The sequence below is a fragment of the Argentina anserina genome, chromosome 2 (genome assembly GCF_933775445.1).
Source record: "Argentina anserina chromosome 2, drPotAnse1.1, whole genome shotgun sequence".
Lineage (NCBI taxonomy): Eukaryota > Viridiplantae > Streptophyta > Magnoliopsida > Rosales > Rosaceae > Argentina > Argentina anserina.
Genome location: NC_065873.1, coordinates 21,593,330 through 21,613,583, shown reverse-complemented (window position 1 = coordinate 21,613,583; position 20,254 = coordinate 21,593,330). Strand labels below are relative to the sequence as shown.

The 20,254-nt window shown below is 38.5% G+C and overlaps 4 protein-coding genes and 1 non-coding gene across 12 annotated transcripts; 1 reads left to right on the top strand and 4 right to left on the bottom strand.

The window, feature by feature from the left end:
* Positions 1-4,329: 4,329 nt before the first annotated feature.
* On the bottom strand, positions 4,330-5,640 carry LOC126782203 (glutathione S-transferase F13-like). The gene is made up of 3 exons (XM_050507413.1): positions 5,361-5,640; positions 5,042-5,090; positions 4,330-4,950 (listed from the first exon to the last, which is right to left on the bottom strand). The coding sequence occupies exons 1-3, from the start codon at positions 5,505-5,507 to the stop codon at positions 4,490-4,492; spliced, it is 657 nt and encodes a 218-aa protein (XP_050363370.1). The 5' UTR covers positions 5,508-5,640; the 3' UTR covers positions 4,330-4,489.
* Positions 5,641-6,555: 915 nt separating this feature from the next.
* On the bottom strand, positions 6,556-9,407 carry LOC126782197 (autophagy-related protein 18a). The gene is made up of 4 exons (XM_050507405.1): positions 8,454-9,407; positions 7,755-7,959; positions 7,077-7,203; positions 6,556-6,879 (listed from the first exon to the last, which is right to left on the bottom strand). Exons 1-4 carry the CDS (start codon positions 9,291-9,293, stop codon positions 6,789-6,791), a joined length of 1,263 nt encoding a protein of 420 aa, XP_050363362.1. The 5' UTR covers positions 9,294-9,407; the 3' UTR covers positions 6,556-6,788.
* A 254-nt stretch (positions 9,408-9,661) lies between these two features.
* On the bottom strand, positions 9,662-9,733 carry TRNAD-GUC (transfer RNA aspartic acid (anticodon GUC)). Its single transcript has one exon. It is a non-coding gene; the product is annotated as a tRNA-Asp (tRNA).
* A 169-nt stretch (positions 9,734-9,902) lies between these two features.
* Positions 9,903-13,270, bottom strand: LOC126782720 (uncharacterized). Of its 8 annotated transcripts, none has more exons than XM_050508017.1 (12): positions 13,067-13,270; positions 12,930-12,985; positions 12,787-12,826; positions 12,651-12,709; positions 12,333-12,543; positions 11,841-12,241; positions 11,637-11,762; positions 11,446-11,561; positions 11,273-11,370; positions 10,977-11,068; positions 10,644-10,774; positions 9,903-10,484 (listed from the first exon to the last, which is right to left on the bottom strand). In XM_050508017.1, the coding sequence occupies exons 1-12, from the start codon at positions 13,110-13,112 to the stop codon at positions 10,415-10,417; spliced, it is 1,446 nt and encodes a 481-aa protein (XP_050363974.1). In that variant the 5' UTR covers positions 13,113-13,270; the 3' UTR covers positions 9,903-10,414. The 8 variants fall into 8 exon arrangements, with proteins under 8 accessions (XP_050363974.1, XP_050363975.1, XP_050363972.1 ...); XM_050508018.1 differs by having other exon boundaries at positions 12,651-12,703; XM_050508015.1 differs by having other exon boundaries at positions 12,651-12,716; positions 12,788-12,826.
* A 1,285-nt stretch (positions 13,271-14,555) lies between these two features.
* LOC126783061 (wee1-like protein kinase) lies at positions 14,556-18,280 on the top strand. Its single transcript, XM_050508444.1, has 10 exons — positions 14,556-14,851; positions 14,944-15,004; positions 15,089-15,158; positions 15,294-15,548; positions 15,737-15,804; positions 15,919-16,028; positions 16,105-16,145; positions 16,240-16,388; positions 17,162-17,515; positions 17,925-18,280. Exons 1-10 carry the CDS (start codon positions 14,658-14,660, stop codon positions 18,018-18,020), a joined length of 1,398 nt encoding a protein of 465 aa, XP_050364401.1. The 5' UTR covers positions 14,556-14,657; the 3' UTR covers positions 18,021-18,280.
* The last annotated feature ends 1,974 nt before the right edge of the window (positions 18,281-20,254 follow it).

Sequence of the window (20,254 nt, the reverse complement as noted above, 5' to 3'; positions counted from 1 at the left end):
ATGAATTTCTTGAATTTTTTATATGGGTGAATATATCACATTTTTCTAAAAGTGTGGTAATTTTTGTAGAAATTTTAGAACACTCAAGCTATTTTCTAACACTTTTATGAAGTTAAAAAACCCACTTAAAATTAAAAATCTATCATGTGACGCTGTCATAACCTCATAGAATAATTTTAAATGACTTCAATTATTTTTAGCTTTGAAAAATCCTTTTATATAACTGGAGAGCCTGAAAAAATCACTGAAAATTACTATGTTCTCACAATGTTATATTAATTCAAATAAAAAATAAAATAAATAGAATGAGTTACTGTAATAACCCTAGTTTTCGAACAATGTTTGGTTTGATTTGGAATCTATCAAGTTGTGAAATTTAATTAGAATGAATGTGATTGTTGCGACGTTACGAAACTAAAAACGGAAACGTTCTCGGAACGTTTAAATCGAAAAACATGACGTTACCGCAACCTATATATCGACTTTTATTCCGTTGCTCGGTTACGAAAACTTTCTTCACGAAAGTTGTAGAGCTCGTTGATATGAGTTCGTGAGTATGTGACGCGTTCTAATCGGACATCGGATGTGGAAGTTATTAACGTCAGAAGTTAGTTTCCGATTTTGGAAACGAGTATAAAAAGGGCATTTTTGTAATTAGGGTTTCCATTTCTGGAAACCACACTCTCTCTCCTCTCTCTCCGCCTCTCTCTCCCTCTCACCCGATTCTCCCTCTTCCCTCTCGGCTTCACCACCGATCTCCCATCTCAGGTAGACGTGGTCCTCACTGCCGGCCTAGGAGGCATCGCACCACCCCCCGTAGGCAACCCCAAGGAGGACGCACCCTCTCGCGCCGCGCCGGAGCTCCACCAACATCTCCAAGTTGTTACGTTTCCTCCGTCGTGTCAAAGCCAAACTTCGGTGGTCTCCAAGCTTGATTGAGGTGAGGGTTAGCATGATTAGGTTGTTGTGATGCTTGATTGTCGATTTGTGGTTGTTTGGTTGCGATTTGGAAGAGATTGGAGGAGGAGAGTTTTGGAGGAGATGTCGCCGCCTTAGGCGGCGCGTGTGAATGCATGGTGGTGCCTAGGCACGATGTGATGCCGTGGGAAGGAAGAGGGGAGGAAGGAGAAGAGAATGGGCTCGGCGGTGGCGTGATACGCGCTGTGACTGGTGTCGGCGCATGAGCGCCACGCGCGGCCTGCCGGAGGTGGCGAGTGCACCCCACGCGCCGCCACAGTGTTTCCGAAAAAGGGTAATTTTGTAATTTAATTTTACGTACGGTAAATGTAAAAATGTGATTTACGTACGGTAAATATAAATTTTATTTATGTACGGTAAATGTAAATGTAAATTACTTTTAATAAAGGTAAAAAATAATTTTGGAAGGGTAATTTGGTAATTATTATTTACTGAGATAGTATGTACATTTGAATAGTATTTATATGTACAGAAATACGTAAATAGTATGTACTCGTACAGAGATACGTATTGGATGTGTATTTGTACATTAGTACATGAATAGTAAATACGTGAATAGTAAAACAGTGAATAGTACTAAGTGAATAGTACTCAGCGAACAGTAAATTCGTAAAACCGAAAATTACTGTATCGGCATTTAAAGGTATACGAAACGTTTCTAAATTCTTTTCTTATCTTTTCAAGGTGATCGATAAATCAAGGAAAATAATTATCTTCGGAAATTGTAGAATTACGCTCGAGTCGATAAGGTGAGTAAAATCTCACATATTTACGAATCTACCCTTGTGGTGAATTCAAGATTTTTGCAAGAGTTTTAAATATTGAAATACGACATGTATATGATATAGTGGAATATATATATTCGTATAAATGGTAAATAAGTACTTATATATATAGTTTGCTATATTATATACTGTTATAAATTCATTGGAATTGGTCATTTCGATGACGAGAATTATATGACGAGCATGTGAATTAATTTGTACAATATGATGTGTGATTATTGTACGTGACTTTAATATGTGTTTGTTAAACGTTTTGTCTTCGAACGTGTTTATGAATTATGACACGTATATGATATAGTGGATTATATATTTATTGTATAAATGGTAAATAAGTACATATATATATATATATAGTTTGCTATATAATGTACTGTTATGATTTTATCGTGATGATGTCATTTCGATGACAAGATTTTATCGAATATGTGATTTTGATTTGTACAATATGATGTGAGATTATTGTACGTGAATTTTAACATGGAGATTGTTAAAATGTTGATTTGTCTTCGGACTTGATTTTTGTACAATATGATGTGAGATTATTGTACGTGTTTGGCAAGTCGGAACCTAGCCTTTGGCCGGGCGAAAGTTACGATACAGTTAGAGCTCTAGTATGTCTGCCGGAGTACTGCATGTGAGGTAACGGGTGGTTATCGGCTCATGAGTACTCAGATTGTTTTGGATATTGGGTAGCGGGTGGTTACCCAATATCAGCGGTGTACTACGTGAGGGGTAACAGATGTGTACCAGCGTTCATTAGTACCCGTAGTTTAAAATGTTTTTGGGTAACCAGAAGGGTTGCCCGATTTCTCATGAGCACTTTCATTTCATATATTTTTGGGACAACCAGATGGGCCGTCCATTGACTCATGAGGGCATTTATATTTGTTGATTTGTGATTTTTCGTATATATTGATATGCGAATTATATTGTCATTTTACTCATACGAGCTATAAGCTTACTGGGTTTGTGTTTACAATCCCGGTGCACCAATTCGATGGTGTAGGGGATAATTCCGCAGGTGTTGATTAATGGTGATTGAGTTACGACTCCGGAGACTCGAAGTCGTTCGTATCCTGCTTGTGGTGAGGTTTCTAGCGTGGATTTGTGTGTGAGAATTGGTGTGGATTTATTTGTGAGTTTTGTGAGAGATTGTGAGGATTATTACATTTCCATCTTATGTAATGTTGAATTATAAATTTGAGTTGTAATAATTGGTTTTCTGAGTTGTATTAAGAACTCAGTAATGATCCGCTGTGCATTTTAAATGATTTCGATTTCATTGAAATTGTTTAGTGTTTAACGACTTTGAAATTTTGAGTTCTTAAGCTTGAAATTTTAGGGTCGTTACAGTTACTTTATGTACTAGTAGCATTTATTAACAAATTTAACAGGAAAAAATAATAATTTATTAAACAAAATTATAATTATAAATTGAATTAAATCCTAACTTTAAACCCATTCATATGACCAGAGACCCAAACCCGAATGCCCGAAACCTTGAAACCAAAACTCAACTCTCAATCCTTGCTCCGCTGTCCCTCGCCGCCAAGATCCTCTTCGACATTGGCCCAAATCTCGACTTTCGCTGCCCTTGATTACTTCATCTCTTCCTGCATCACATCCGCCACCAGAGCACACCACCTTTCGCCGCCACCAATTGAATATCTCTTATGGAGTTCCCTCCACAGATCTCTTCCTCAGCTTCTCCCTCACCGTCAAGAGGCCCAGCTCTTCCGACTACGAACTCGTCGTCCTTGACAGGGAGCACAACCTCCAAAGTCCTATCCTTGCTCCACACCGCTGCCACTCCTACTCCAGGGCAGCTGCTCCTTTTTCTCCTTCGATTTCGTCGACAATCGACATCGAGCACGACTTTGGTTTTATTCTGCATCAAATATCAGAGATGCTGAAGGGAGCAACCTGATGCATGATCTCCCTCTTCTTAGCCTTGCACCCAATGATATCTGATAAAACCACAAACTCAATTTACTCCATGTCTCCATTAGTTTTTGCAGGAAATGTAAGTTTTTTTTTTGAGATGATCGATCTCGGCTTGAGATGATGAGAATTTGCTGTGGTCCAGAGATGATTTGTTTAATTTGTCAACCTATTCATCTTCACTCGCCACTATTTTGCTCAAATGGAGTTTGATCTCAAATGATCAAAAGTTCGGTCCACGTGTTTAAATCAATCGCTAAGATGACCCGTGTAAATACACGGCCCGTGTATTGAATAAAGTTCGTAATAATATAGGGAGGAGCAGCACTCCAACCTAACAGGGCTTCTACGCGTTAAAAAAAACAACGCAAGTCAAGGAGGACTTGGTATTATATTCCAAAGTTTTACAATGCATGTCACCAATAGCTAAAAAACAATTTCTGGTTTGGGTTGGTGCTATCTCCCCTCGCAACTTCTAAAGTTGTAACTAATCATAGGCATAGCACGATCAGTTTTAATATAGGCTTGTTTATAGGGTTCCATACTTCCAGTAAGCAAACTGAATGAAAGGTTGATTGTATTTAGCTACTTTCAATATCATGGTTCTAAAGAGAACAGTTGTACGTGTTCAACAAAAAGATGAAAGGCATCAACATTTAAAATCAAAACTGTTTGGATACGAATCATACAATAAGATATAGAGCAATTCATACTGATTTGCCTCCAAAGCTGTCATCCATCCAATACATATATAGAAGAACTCAAAATCAACTTCTTAATTTCCTTCACTTATTCTCACCGAAAGTCATACCCTCAGCAACTTTCTTCAAAGCTGGCCTAGATGTCATGTCATCCCACCAGGCCTTAACATGAGGACGATCACTGATCGCTGAGCCTAAAGGAGTCTTCATAAAATAAAAAGTGTAAGGAAAATGGTGAAGATCAGCTAGGCTGTAGAAATCACCAGCAAGGTACTTGCTGCTGCTCAGCTTGGCCTCATAAACATCGAGCACCTTCTCTAGCTTCTCCAAATTGGCATCAATCACTGCTTGGTCTGGCTCCAATCCTTGTACTGGCTTTCCGAAAAACTCGTATATAATGGGACAGATTGCTGGGTGGTATTGTTGGGACTCAACTTCTGTCCAAACCTTCACCAACGCAGCTTCACCGATGTTTTCGTGCCTTACGAGATCAGTACCGGTATCCTTGAATTTTTCTGCTATGTAGGATGAGATTGCCCTAGATTCTGGCATAAAAATATCGTACAGATAGTAAGGCCTTGGCAAACAAGTTTAGTTCAGTTGCTTCTATTTGCTTACTAAAAAAATATTGCTTACCAAAAAGAGTGATGTCATCATCTTCTAATACCGGAATCTGGCCAAAGGGCTACACGATAGAGGAATAAGAACAAACATACGAGTTACATGACTGCATTAGATCCACGATTATACTGCAACATTTATGATAATTCCGTTTGCTTAGTTTTGAAATAATGTATATCAAGCTAAAATATACACTTGAGACAATTAACGAAAGCTAGAGGAGATGTAGATACTTCAGAAATGAACTCTTTGTTGATCTTCAGAAATTCAAGGGATGCTAACTTAGCACACAGTTGAAAATGTAAAGTTTGTGACTCATGGGAAGGAAACTTACATTCTTAGCAAGAAAAGAAGGCTCCTTGTTTCCACGGGCAAAAAGATCAATCGGAACAAGCTCGAAATCGACATCTTTCTCATGTAGACAAGCCACTACACGAGCTGTGTTGGTCGACACAGAAAGTCCATGCAGCTTGAGCACCATTGTTAGATCACTAGCAGGAAACCACTTCTAGCTAGTAGTTCTATGTGGTGAGGATGTGTTAGACACCAAGGTCTCCCTTTATATGATTTTGGGGACTTTGGGGGCTCTGAGATGCTCTGTGTCGTGCCCATTTGAACCAGTACTGCAGTAAAATAAATTAATTTGAACTTGGTTTCAGAAATAAGAACAGTACTGACCAACCACAGTAATTAGGCACAACCTAGCCAAGGCTATTTTGCCTTGCAGCATATTTAATCAGGATCTTGCACATGGTTTGTTGTAAACCCCAATACCTTGACGCTACCCTGTGCCTAACCAAAAAATGGTTTGCTTAAACTCTTTAATAATCGTATAATATCAATCAAGATCAACTTTGGACCATTTAGTATGGCTTTATTTGATTTTTGGCAATCACAGGAGAGCCGCAGAGGCAAAGTAATATCACAAAATCCTGCGACAAGTTGATTGAGTTAGGACGTGGATTCGAGTCATAAACACCGAATTATTGGGAGACCTGGCCTGTTGATTGAGTTACATAATTCTATTCACAAGCAAACAATTTCAGGAATAATCAGAGGCATCATTTGACAAAATCATATAAGAAGGAATCTAACAAAAATTCAAGATAAGGCGGACACACATTGCCTTCAGATGGGGTAATGGACCATGCAGTAGAGCCCAGGCTTCAAAATAATTAGTGTCCTTTGCAAGAAGTTTGCATTATTCAATGTGTACTATTTCCTCTTTACCCAGTAAAAAATATAACCCAGTCAAACAAAGCTTTCAGCACCCAGATTTTAATATTGGCATTTGGCAACATCTTGAGACTTGATCTCAATTTTAAACAAAACACAGAAATCCAAGTGAAGAAGATTAGCAAAATCAGAAAGGTGAATCATTCTAAATAAAAGTCCAAATTTAGTGAAACTACTGTGAAAGAACCGAGGGGAAAAAAAATCAACGGTCCATTACAATTTCCATCCAAATGAAGAAAACTACTGAAATTCACAAGCACAACTTGATATTATAAAAAAAACTCGAGTCAGAGATTAAACTATATACAACTTCTTTATTGATTAATTTTTTTGTTTTTTCTTATAATGGTACAACAGTCACAAATTTACAGTTTATACATGCATAGTTATATGTACTGATATACATATTTACAACATGGTTGGAACCGTAGCCTAGAGCTAGTAGGAAAAACAATACAACAGAAACAAAAGTAAAATGAACCCCGCGGCCATGTGGATGAACTCGGAAGAAATAAATAATCAACTTTCAGAAGGCTTCTTCTGGCTTTAGAAAGTTGTGATATTCCAGCTGTGTCATCTCTCCTCCATTTACTGGGTCAAACTGGCATCGATAGAAGCTGCATTGAAGTTCAATTGCACATCAATTGACATTCCAGACTCAATATATTCAGTCCCAATGCAACTTATTAAGATGAGAGACCTTGTACATCTCACAGATATGGTCCACAGACCACCATACTGTGAAACTTGAGTAAAAAAAAACTGGCTTCTACACTCACCCTAATTAGTTTCTAAATACAGTTTAGTTTCTCACCTTCCATCCATGCCAAGAATGACCACTGTATTCTTCTGATGGCCAAAAGCAACAAGGTATTGAGAACCCTCCAGTAAGCGAAACTGAGCTACCGACCATTCCGAGTTAAAATACTTAGGCAATACACCTGCAAGTATAAACATGACTCAGATCCATCGGTGCAAGTAAACCAGTTTGTATTACAATTGAAAGAGACCGCATAAAAATATCAGAGAAAAAAAAAAACAGAGACTGCATCATTTACATGTCTAGTTACTTCTGAGCAAAAAAAAAAAAGAAGATAAATCAGAGAATGCTGAGGTCTTCTCACCAAAAAGTTTAGGTTCACAATGAGATATGAACTACTCCATGTGAGGCTTTGCATTCAAAATCCAGTGGTGCTTACTTTGCTACTTGGGAATTTATGCTTTACTACATGTCGAATTGCTAGCTTTTCTGATTATCAGTTTAAGTGACATTTTGCACATGACATAGATCTTACTTCTTTGGTTGATATTCACCAAATCAATCCTTATAAAACAAATTATTTTGGTTTTGATAAAAATATGAATCACCAGCATTTTACACCTTAAGAAAACAGAAATCTTAGGTGCTCGTGTGCTACCCATTTGTTCACCATAAATACAGTTTTACAGTGCAGATAGAATATTGACACGACAAACAAAAGGGAACATTTACCTCTGATGAACGAAAGAGACGAGTTTGATGATGAAGAAACTATATTTGCATCAGAGGAAGTACGCATCTCATTTCCACTTGATCCAGAATTAACCTTCAGATTGAAAACATGGACTGTTCCCTTATCACTCGAGACTGCAAGCCACTGGGCAGTAGAAGAGAATGCCAGACTATAGATTTCAGCCCTGTCTGCGCCCCTCCTTACCTGCATTTGTATTTAATTAACGTTTTCATCCAAAATCTTATTGTCACAATTGATCATATTTCTAAAAGACTTGAGCAAATCAGAATTCCAAGAGAGGTGTCCCCCTTCAAGTTCATATAAAAGCAAGTGGGGAAAAAACCGTCTACTGTGAAATAACCATAAAAAGACACATTCAAGGCCGTAACTTTGTATTGAACCTGTTCACTCTAGATCCCTGCACCACCTAGGAAAGTGAAGCACAATCAATGCTAGCAGTCTAGCACAAATTCGTGATCAGAATATACACTTACATTGGGGATCTCGAAAACAAGCATAAAATCCATAAATTGACACGCATAATGACAATAAAAAACATCAAAATTCAAGAACTTGAAGCTACATTTGTATAACACAACATTGATTCATCAATATCATAATGCCACATTTATCATACTCAAGAACTTCGGAGTCACAATCTTATCAATGAATTGAATTGAACGAAATTGAAAGCATACCTCTTGAAGCAAACTGCCATCAAGTGTATTAAAAATCCGAATGAGCGTCCCCTTACTGCTCGCTGTGGCCAGCAGCTGGCCGTCCGGCGTCAGAGCAAAGCAAGCCAGCCTGGAATCGTGAGCCATAATAAACTTAGTCCTCTTGGAAGCATAATGCTCAACCCTAACCTGCCCTTTCTGCAGTCCCGGGCAAACCAGCACCAGCGACCCGGCCACTTGCGACACCGCGCACAGCCCCTTAGGGTTTGCAATCGTCTCAATTTGGTGCAGCAATTTCAAGTCGGCGAAATTGTACACGAATATCTTCTGCTCCAGAACCACGACGATTCGGTCCCGCCGGAGCCGCACGGACCGCACGAGCGAGCGGAACGAGAGCTCGCCGATGCACCGGCCCTGGTGATCGTCCCAAATCATGACCTTGTTGGTCGGGTACTGAGGATCGGGCCCGCCGCCGACGATGGAGAGGATGTTGCAGCGGAATAGCATCTCCACGACGCCGATTCCGCCGCCGTTGTCGAAGTCGCGGCGGAAGAGCTCGCGGAAGGGGTCGCAGTTGTAGATCCGGAAGCCGTGGTCGGTGCCGACGGCGAAGCAGGCCTGGTCCTGGTTGAAGGAGAGGTGGTACAGCGACGGAGGCGAGCGCGACGGCGGGAAGGCCGGGTCCGGCGAGAAGGCGTCGTTGGCGCTGTTGTTGTGGAGGTTAGGGTTTGGAGGAGGCGATTGGGGGTCGTGGTCGTCGGGAGGGGGGTTGGACTCGTCGGGGTCGGTGGGATCGGTGAGGAAGGCGGCGGCGCTGGGGTCAGGCCAGGAGGGCTGAGAGAAGGCGGAGAGGGTGGCCATCGGAGGAGGATGTGGATTGGATTTTGGAGGTTTCCGAGGGGTCAAGTTCGAACTGATCGAAGAGGAGAACTCAGAGAAGAGGGGAGGGAGAGGGAAATGACAGTTTGCGCCTTTTGCGGACTGTGTATAAGAAATGGGAGTGTATGGGAAAATATGGAGGAAGGAGAGGGTAATTACGTCTTTTAGGTGGCTTTGGTTTTAGGAATGGTGGTTTTGATTAAGGAGTAGGGTTTCGCAGGTGACGTTGATTCGTTGATTAGATTACACGGTAGAAGCGGGGTTGCCTGTCGCGTCCACACCACGCGATGTAGAAAGGGAATGGAACAAAAGAGCAGTGAACAAAATATTAAAAAATGATTTGCAAAAAACGCCGTTGCCGGGGAACGAACCCGGGTCACCCGCGTGACAGGCGGGAATACTTACCACTATACTACAACGACCTTGTTGGTGGTTGTCTTGTGTAGCATATTTTTGATCGCAGTTCTGCATTGATAGAAAGATCACAGCAGATTGATGGTGAATTTCAGGCCTTCAGGGTTTTGCGTGCTAGTGTGCATCACAATTGTGAAGAAAGAACACCGGCAATAAAGAGTGATGGTAACAGTGGAATTCAAATGTGTTGAGAGTGGAAATGTGGAATCCAGTCAATCAATAGAACATAGTTATCATTTTCAGACGTCTACATCTAGTTTTCTAAAATGTAGACCATATAACTGACTGTGATTCAGGGTCTATCAGTCTATGTCTGAACCACTCAATTATCTAAAACAACGTATCATTCATCTGTTGCCAAGTAAATTCCTTAAACCCTGTCTTCATAGCAAGCACCTGAACCTGCTTGCCTCGGACATCTCTGCCCCCAGAAGACAACAGCAGCGTTCATCAGAAGACAAAATTCATTCTTCTTCTGGCAGCACCATTTTGGATGGCTGTGGTGGTGCTCAGGCTGATGGATGTCGTTCCTTTTGCAGCTCAAGGTCTCATCATGAATGGGATATGCAACCTTAAACTAATACTTCAACTCGACCACCTCTGTAAGGCCGGTTTGTTACCATATCTAATAGAAGGGTAGGAGTTCTGCTATGCATCGTGACAATTGAGGTCCTAGATAAACATGAACTTTACAATGAAATGTCGGAGAAATATGTCGATAGGATTATGTTTTGATCAGTGCCCACACAAATCTCCTTCCTGCACAGGATTCATCCAACATTCTTCAGTTAATTTATTTATGCTTTTAATGCAGTAATGTGATACAAAAATAGGCAATAACCAAACAAGTAAACACTGGTGGTATTTTTTAATCATTCGATGCAGTAATGCAAAACACAGAAGAATCATTAATCATACCATGGAGCGTGAAGACGAATCATTTTCCCAATATCTAAGTCAATATCATTGCAAACTCGTGGATTGAAAATAATAATCCTTTCTGGTCTTTCATCAGCCATTTCTTCACGGATCTCTGGCCATGAGAGATTCTGCAGAAATAAATAAACAATTTAATTTTTCGGCGTAAGAAATAATACATTTACATGCATGCAATTAAAATATGCAGGTTGAAGTACATCTAAGAAATGTCATGTAAACTACTACCAGTCTACCAGTGGCTAGAATTTTTCTGGTTATAAAAAATCGTTGGACTATAGTCACTATACCCTATTTCCGAGTTAGTGACAGAACCTCTGAGTTATTGCCGAAGGAGCAGTGACACACTGTAAGCTTTGCATCCAGATATTTAGAAAGAATTTTCACATCCATGCAGTTTGGTTCATCTGAGGTAAAATCAGGAAAAGAAGATAGGCAACGGGTAAATCCATATATTCTGCAGAGTTTTTATATTTGGATTTGTAGAAGTACAACAATGACTTTCCAAACCTTTTAGTGCAATCTGCCCCTATGCATATTAGTTTTCACGAGCTAAATATTTATTTGAAACAAAACAGAAAAAAAAAAATTCAGTCATTGCACGACGTTACTACTTTCACTTGGTCCCTCCTGGATCTTCTTCAAGAAATTCATATCACTATCTCTCTCACTCTGCAGCACTCGCTGCAGTTTCCCAAACAGTCCGCTCCTGCAATCAGCACATTCACTAATCAGTCCAGAGTCACTTAATTTAATAGGATCAACTACAAATAACACTGTTTACTTCATAGTTTTGGGCACTGCAACAATGACTCTGTCACTCATAGCTTCCTGAAATCGATCTACCAATGTCTGCCTCTTCATATCTGGATTAACAAGCTTCAAACTTTGATCATCAATCTGTTAAAGAAAACATTAGATACAGTAACACTTTAAGAAGAAAGAGATTGTAAAGTAGTAACGGTAAAGAATTACCTTGTTATCACTAGACAATTCATGACCCAAGCGCTCGGGAGAGCTTTCACTGTCAATAATTCTATCTTCCAGAGGAGATTCATACTTCACAATGGGCTCCTCCCTTTTACGTCTTTTTCTAGCATACTGAAGCCAACAACAGTTTCAAACAAGGAAAGAAAATTGTAACAGGAGAAAGGAAGCGAAACAATAGAAGATAAAAACCTTTCTAGAATGTCCTCTCAAAATAGTTGCCTTATCTTGAAGACCATCTAGAAGCTCAGCCATTGATTGCCCCATACATCCATGCCCAAAAGCCTTGGTTTCCAAAGGCATAACCTCTAATGCACTCTCCTCCTCCCCAGAAATATCCTCAAGAAGTTCAACATTTGAATGTTCTTCATTTCTAAGCACAATCTCCAATTCGTCTTCCTGCTGAATATCCTCAATAGGTTCAACATCTGAATGATCTTCATTTCGAGGCTCAATTGCATCTAACCACTCAGGAAGTTCTTGAACCTTGAATGACACCACACTGTCATTCTTAGATGTAGAATGTGATGATGTTCCATCCTTGTGTGACGGAAAACGGAATGAAAATTTTGGTTTTCCTCTGCCTTTAGCTCCTACAACAGTTGACTGTAAACCTTAACCAGACGCTTATGAAACAATGAACACAAAGCATCAGTGACAACATTTCAAATCAGTCGACTCTACCTTTGGACGAGTTTTTCACATCGGAGTAACCAGACCGTGACGATGAGCAAGAAGTTTTTTCGTTCAGACGGATGAGCGCCTCAGCTTCCTTACTTGCAGCAGACCACGAGAACAACTCATCTTGTTTATCACTCCAGAAACTATGAACATCCCCTTTTCGCAACTCTATAGCACCATGACTAACAGAAACTTTTGTCACCCCATTGTTCACCTTTCCACAAACGCATTGCGAGCACATTACTGCCTTCCAGTTAGACCAAAATACACAACACATATAAATAACATATATCTCACAAAAATCGGACTGATAATGCCTACCTCAGCGTCAGAGCTAACTTCATCTTCCAACTTGCAGTCCTTGGCATTCGCACTCGCACCTGCACCCACACCTTTTCAACACAAACAACACCGATGTTTAAAAGATCCAAAACAAGCACAGACAAAACTAAAATACCTTTGAGCAATTCTAGCCGTGATGAAATTTGTAAGAATTCCTGTCAAGTAATGGAAATCTATAAGCAAATAATCGAACAAAGCACAATACATGAATTACCCACAATCAAGCATCAAGAAATTCAACCAAACAGAAAATTGAACCTTTTTCTGTCCAGTATCGGATTTGTTCGCGCGATTTGGGTCCGGTTCTTCCTCATCTGCACGGGGTTATGAAACAAACACACTTTACCCAGTAATTTCTATATATAATATTGCGATAATCGAAATGGGGGACTTACCGGAAATGCTCTGATCAGAATCTGGAATTGTCTGAAACCAAGCCATGCGCGCCGTCTGAATCTACGTCTTTCGGAGCCGGCTCTTCATATTTCTTTTTGGCGAGGTGGGTAATTTACCAGAGGGAGGGTTCTGCCGCCATTGTAGAGCTTTCTTCATTAGTCGCCCAGTCACTGTTAATTGATTTCAAGTTTTGAACGGTTTGGTTTTGGCCTGGGCCGGTCCATTACAGAAAATTTATCCAGTAAGTAAACGACTCAAATGCTATAATTTTTATTTTTTAATTTTCAATTAGAAATAATTTTATTTTTCATGAATGTGATACATCGATTTTTGAAGTATCAGTTATCATAGATCGTATCACATTGATATTGTACAAACCTCGTGAATTTCATCATCACTAACATCATGAAATAAAAATGATTCATTCTTAAAAAAAAAATACCGTAAAATGATTGATTGAAAATAAAACGTGTTGGTTAAAGTGAGAAGCTTGTTATTTTCTTTTCGCATTCACAAATGCATGAATAGAGTGGGTAATAAAATTGTTTAAGGTACTGTGTTTGAATACAAGCTATGAAAATGCCCCAAATGTGAATCCGCAACTGAGTCGTCTGAGCAATAGCTCTATTTGATTATTATGTCCCTATAAAAACTAAGATAACACTTATTCTTTATAAAAAAAGGACGTGGATTGAAGATCTTTACAAATTCATTTCATAGTTAAAAACTTAAAAAATTAGTATAACTAGCTTACCAATATCGATTAAAAGTTTATGAGACAAAATGATTTCATATTTGAGAGTTCCATGTAGGATCTAAACGAATTAAACCAAGATTTAAATTGTATTTTCTTTTTTTGTTCTCAACAGATTAAGCGAGAGATATGTTCTTGAGATTTCTAATTTCTATATTTTCATAAAAAAAAAGTAGTATTCTCATCCTAGTCATCGAGTTGCAATACTCGTAAATTACAAGAAGAAAAAAACAGGATTCACCCACAAAATCATAAGCAGGTGTCAGTACCAAAAATAATAATATCATAAGCACACCGACTGAATTACTGGAATGTATGCTTCTATTGGTGTAATGCAGCCCACTATGCACTGATCCATCTCAGCTGGATCCACACATCTAATAAAATAATCATCTCCCTCTTCGGCTACCGCGCCCTAATTTTGAAACGCTTTTATTTCCCTCCGGAGCGGGCACGGCCCCATATCACTCTGTTACGCAGCCCATCACGTATCACCTACTCCTTTACATCAAACCACACACCACTAATACAATTCAACGCAAAACCCATTGACTTATAAACAGTCCGTACATATCAATTAACTGATTAAGTTTACACTACGCCTTGCTTCACCGGATCACTCCCGCTTTAGAAATATCCCGCGCGATTTAAATTACTTTCCACTACGAAATTATCCCATAAACCCCAAAATTTTATTTAATTTCCTTTCTTCCCCTTTCTTTAATATTTTAAGAACCAAGAGAAGCCAAAGAGGCGAAGAAGAAGAAGAAGTAGTGGTTCTTCGACTCGGAGACTGGAGAATTGGGGCGAAACCCTACCGGAGCTAGAAGAAGAAGATGAGCGCAATGAAGGGACCACTGGAAAGGCTTCACCTGAGTGAAAGCCCCCACCAGTCATCGTTCACCAATTCCGATCCAGCTCGATTCCAGTCCCTTCTCGACTCCGGTCTTCCTTCTTCTTCGGCTCTCGGTGCTGACGTGGATCCCAGCTCGGATGACAAGGACGGCATTCTCAGCCAGGACTTCTTCTGGTATCAAAAATTTCCATATGCCAACCTCAATTTTGGAGTATTTGTTTTGTTGGAGTTAAGTTTAAAATTAGTATTTGTTCTGATTAATGCAGCACTCCAGATTACATAACCCCGGAAAATCAGAACACATTCAATGGATTCGATTGCACTAAGGTAACATTGGTTGGGTTTCTTCACTTGAACTCAAGCCGAGTAGTTGAAGTTTATTTAGTTGTCTTTGAAATGGGTAATGTACAGGAAAACATCCCTTGCCCCAAATCTCCGGAGAAGACTACAGCAAAATGCAAGAGGCGTCGACAGGGACATTGTAAGACTACACTGGAATTTTACTGTATTATTGTTTTTTTAAGTGACTAGATTGTGTGGAGTTTGTGAAAAGCTATTGGGTAATGTGTGATGTTAGCAATTGGGTTTAGTGATTGGACATCAATGGTTGATGCAGATGTTATCTCGTCGAATCTTAGCCCCACTTTGTTTGGGAACCAGGAGCTGGGGAAAGATGCGGTTGGGATAGAAGATATTGAGATAGGGAACACATCATTAACTGAAGTAAAGAAGACAATGAATTATGTTTCTCAATCTGCGGTTGCTTTACGCTGCCGGGTTATGCCACCTCCGTGCTTGAAGAATCCATATTTGAAGGATGCTTCACAGATGGAGATTGATCCCTTTGGCAACCAAAGATCAAAATGTGCAGGTATTCTTTTGTTGGTTGTTAAAGTGGTGTTCTTCAATGTAATAGTATGAAGACATTACTAGGAACCCTTAAAATGCATTTACAATGTGCTAAAATGGTCTAATGGATCTGAAGGCTTGTTGTTTGCTGCTAAAGATGCTTTGTATTCAATCTTCATACTCTAAAACATATTTTGATGCAATGTCCAGCTTTTTTACCTGCAATGAAGGACGGAAATGGCCTTTCACGTTATCGTGCTGATTTTCATGAGATTGAGGTATATAATGAATTACACAAACTTCAGAAACTGAGAACTAATGATTTGAGTTGATTCTAAAATGTGTAGTTATTATCTGTTTGGTTAATCTTCTTTTAATTTGCTTTCCTCCAGCAAATCGGGGTGGGGAACTTCAGCCATGTTTTTAAAGTCTTGAATCGAATTGATGGTTGCTTGTATGCTGTGAAGCAAAGCATTAGGCAATTGCATCTGGACACAGAAAGGTTGTGCTTTAGTTATACTATACGTATATTGAAGCCATTTGGTTTAATTATGCATAGTAATTTATATTTTTTACAGGAGAAAAGCTTTGATGGAAGTTCAATGCTTAGCAGCTCTGGGTATGCTGTTCTTCACTTTATTGTACTTGTTCTTTTCATCAAATTATTTTACATCAGTATCATTTACTTGTTTTAACCTGTTGCCTTCTTTCAGGATCCCATGCAAATGTTGTTGGGTACTGTACTTCTTGGTTTGAAAATGAGAAGCTCTACATCCAGATGGAGCTATGTGATCACAGCTTATGTGTAAACAATTTATCCAGAAATTTCACAGAGGGAGAGGTTTTGGTAGCCTTGTATCAGGTTTGTGTGATTTTGTTTATAAGCTTCTCATTTGAAATTTCATAGTAACCCATGCAATATATTGTAAACATGAAATGGTGTCAAATATACTCCTAGATATTACTGGTGCGTGGATACATTTTTACCTCAGGCCAGAACTCATAGATCTTCACACTTCAAAATAGACAGAATTGCTAAACATAGGATTTTCCTTTTTCTAATTCTCTGAATCCAAACATTCCTATGCCTAATTTCTAGTGTTGCTCCTCCTCACCAGAACATAAGATATTTCCCTGAACATGTATATGATGTTTTGTATATTCAGCATTGGTGAAGATCTGTAGGCTTTGGTTGTTTAATTGTCCCACAACAATTGGCTAGAATGCAGATTTTAGGATCTGAGAATGGACAAAGAAGTTAGAGTTGAAAGATGTGAAATGAAAGCTAACCAACAATAACAGTACTTTATTTTTCTAGTATGAGAATAATATTTATGATTACAATTTATGGAACGCCCTAACCAGACCCTACTCTTCAATAGCTATACAAGCACCGACATTAGAAACCCCAGATAAACATGCCTGATAGAAATTTAAGCTGATAAATACGCCTTTTCAGTAGTCCATTCTGCTGCACTGAACTGCTTCATGATTAACAAGAACTAATGTAACATATACGCATCACAGAACCATGAATGCATGCACATACAGTCATTGATATGAATTCAATTTTAATCTGTTTAAGTTTAAGCTTCTGTTACCATGTGCAAGTTTCTGATATCCAATTATATACAGATTGCAAAAGCCTTGCAGTTTATGCACGAGAGAGGAATAGCTCACTTAGATGTAAAACCAGATAACATATATGTGAAAAATGGTATTTATAAGCTTGGTGATTTTGGATGTGCAACTCTACTTGATAAAAGCCTACCAATTGAAGAGGGTGACGCTCGCTATATGCCTTCAGAGATTCTGAATGAGATCCATGACAATCTTGACAAGGCTGATATATTCTCATTGGGAGTTGCTATCTATGAGCTTATTAGAGGTTCACCTTTACCAGTAGATGGACCTCAAACCTTTAATCTTAAGAAGGGAAAATTGCCACTGCTTCCTAGTTACTCCCTTCAGTTTCAGAACTTACTCAAGGTACTCTTCTTTAGTTGTTGGCTTTCCTTTATGATGATTGTGAAGTTGTCACTTGTGTGGTTCTTCTGCTAAGGAATGAATCTCTCCAGTATTTACAAAACGAGAATATGTGAACTAAGATTTTCAGCTTCTCTTCTGTTATTACTTTTGCTCCAAATCTTGAAATAAAATACTGTTTACTGATATCTATCATATCATAGATATGCAGTAATATCATTCATTTGGTTTATTTCAAGAATTGCAAGTAGTTATAGAATAAGAAACTCTACATAAGTTGCTTCATGTGTAGTAATGTTCCATCCCGTAAGCTTATTAAATAAATAAATCTGGTAAAAGGAAAGGTGCATATAGGATCCTATTATACTTTATTAATGGAGTTGCTGAGTGCATCTTCTTGTTTCAATTTCAGGCCATGTTGGATCCAAATCCAAACTGGAGGCCATCAGCTAAAGGGTTGGTAGAAAATGCAATTTTCCACAGGGTCCGGGAACATGCAAGGGCATAGGAGAACCAAAATTGCAGATTGAAGACGGCATAGTACGTGTAATCCTTTTGTGACAGCCAGCCCAGTAGAATAGGCACTGAAGTGAATGACCAATTTTTGTATCTACAAGCCCCCCTCAAGTATTGATATGCACCAAATTTATTCCTAATTTGGTGCCTCTTTTATGATACTGAGGAGTGAGGATTTCTTGGTCATGTACCCAACTTTATGTGCTGATAATGGAAAAATCTCAAGTCCTTTTCTGGGTGCCTTATCTCTAAGGGTAAATTCCTCCTATGGTACCTGATGTTTGGCTACTTGGACAATTTGGTACCTGATGTATAAAAGCGGACAATTTGGTACCTAAAGTTCTCAAATTTAGGCCATTTTGGTACTTATGTCAATTTTGACCATATTTTCAGGGTTATTTCCGTCATCTTATCTCAACTTTATTTCATTTTTTTATAATACCTCTAAATTGCCTCTAAGTTATCACTAAAAATTTGATAACTCATCTACTTAGTATCTGTGATGATTTACGTATATAAGTTTTCATAATGTAGCTATCAATCTAAATTAATTTTAATTATAAGTAATTAAAAAATTTTTGATAAAAATTACAATTGCATAAAGGCAATTTATTTCCTTTGCAGAAAATAATTAGGATACAATAAGTATATCAAGAAAAAAAATTATTTTCGATATATGCGAAGTAGATGCTAAGTGGATTAGATATATCAATTTAATTATCTCAAAAGAGAGGTAATTATAGGAAGAAATGAAGAAAAATGTGAATTTAATGAATTTAGGACTAGAATGACGGAAATAACCTTGAAAATATGGTCAAAATTGATAGAGGTACCAAAATGGCCTAAATTTGAGAACTTTAGGTACCAAATTGTCCGCTTTCATACATCAGGTACCATATTGTCCAAGTAGCCAAACATCAGGTACCATAGGAGGAATTTACCCTATCTCTAAATATGATTCTCCTTAAAACAGGCTGCTCTCCTTTGAACAGGCTGAGACTATTTTTTTCAAATCAACAATTTAACAGTCACTGATTCCACCTGCACTTGGAGAAGTTGGAGAGGAGAATTCAATTAGATGTAATACCACCAGAAAAAAAAAAGAAAAAAAAAGAGGCAAAACCACAAGAACCATTAGGAAGACGATTAGAGTTAACTCTAACACGAACAATTAGGAAATGATTGAACAGTTTTTGTGAAGTTAACTCCATTCTATTGTATACGACGAGATGCAAGTACAACAACTTAAAAATGCAAATTTCAATAACTTCGGAAGCTGTAAACTAGATAGGACTTTCAGCAATTTAGCATTTGATATCATGTTTAAACAATCAATAGAAGCAAAAGTTTATGTAACTAATGTATTGAGTGATTGGCCAATCTACTGGATTTAATTTTCTTATGCATCAGCAACATGCTCAATTCTCATATCAGAACCCATATACCGCGGCTCCCAGGTTTTTTCTCTCTAATGCTCTCTCCCTCGCGTATATTCCTAGAGTTAGGGTTTATTTCAAAAAACCAACTGTTGTGCGGTGTCTCTTGTGCTATGGCTGCTTAGCTTGCTTCCATGACTGCTCGCCTAAACTGTAAGCTTTCCCTCGATCACCATGATGAACCTGTGGATCTTGGCGACCTCTGTTGCCCGGACAAGGGGTTTGTTGCTCCCCCGATTCTACCTTGTTGGTAGGCTGAATATGCTTCAATATGTTGCCTTCGATTCTTTTCGAGGTGCAGTACAATCCCACATGAGTATTTGTTCCTGTTGAAGTGTCAGCGAGAGGAGATCGTTACCTGTTCGCGTTTGCTTCTAAACGTGATTTACATGAAGTCAAGAAGGAGGGCCATGGAGTTTTCAATGTGCTATGATCATTATTAATGATGGTTAATTTCTCCTATGATACTTAAAGTATGGCTATTTGGACAATTTGATACCTGATGTATGAAAACAAACAATTTGGTACATGAAGTTCTCATTTGTAAGCCATTTTGATACCTCTATCAATTTTGATTATATTTTTAGGGTTATTTTCGTCATTCTAGCCCTAAACTCATTAAATTCACATTTTTTTCATTTCTTTCTATAATTATCTCTCTTTGGAGATAATTAAATTGATATATTTACTCCACTTAGCATCTACTTCGCATATATCGAAAATAATTTTTTTTCTTAATATACTTATTATATCCTAATTATTTTCTGCAAAGGAAATAAATTGCCTTTAT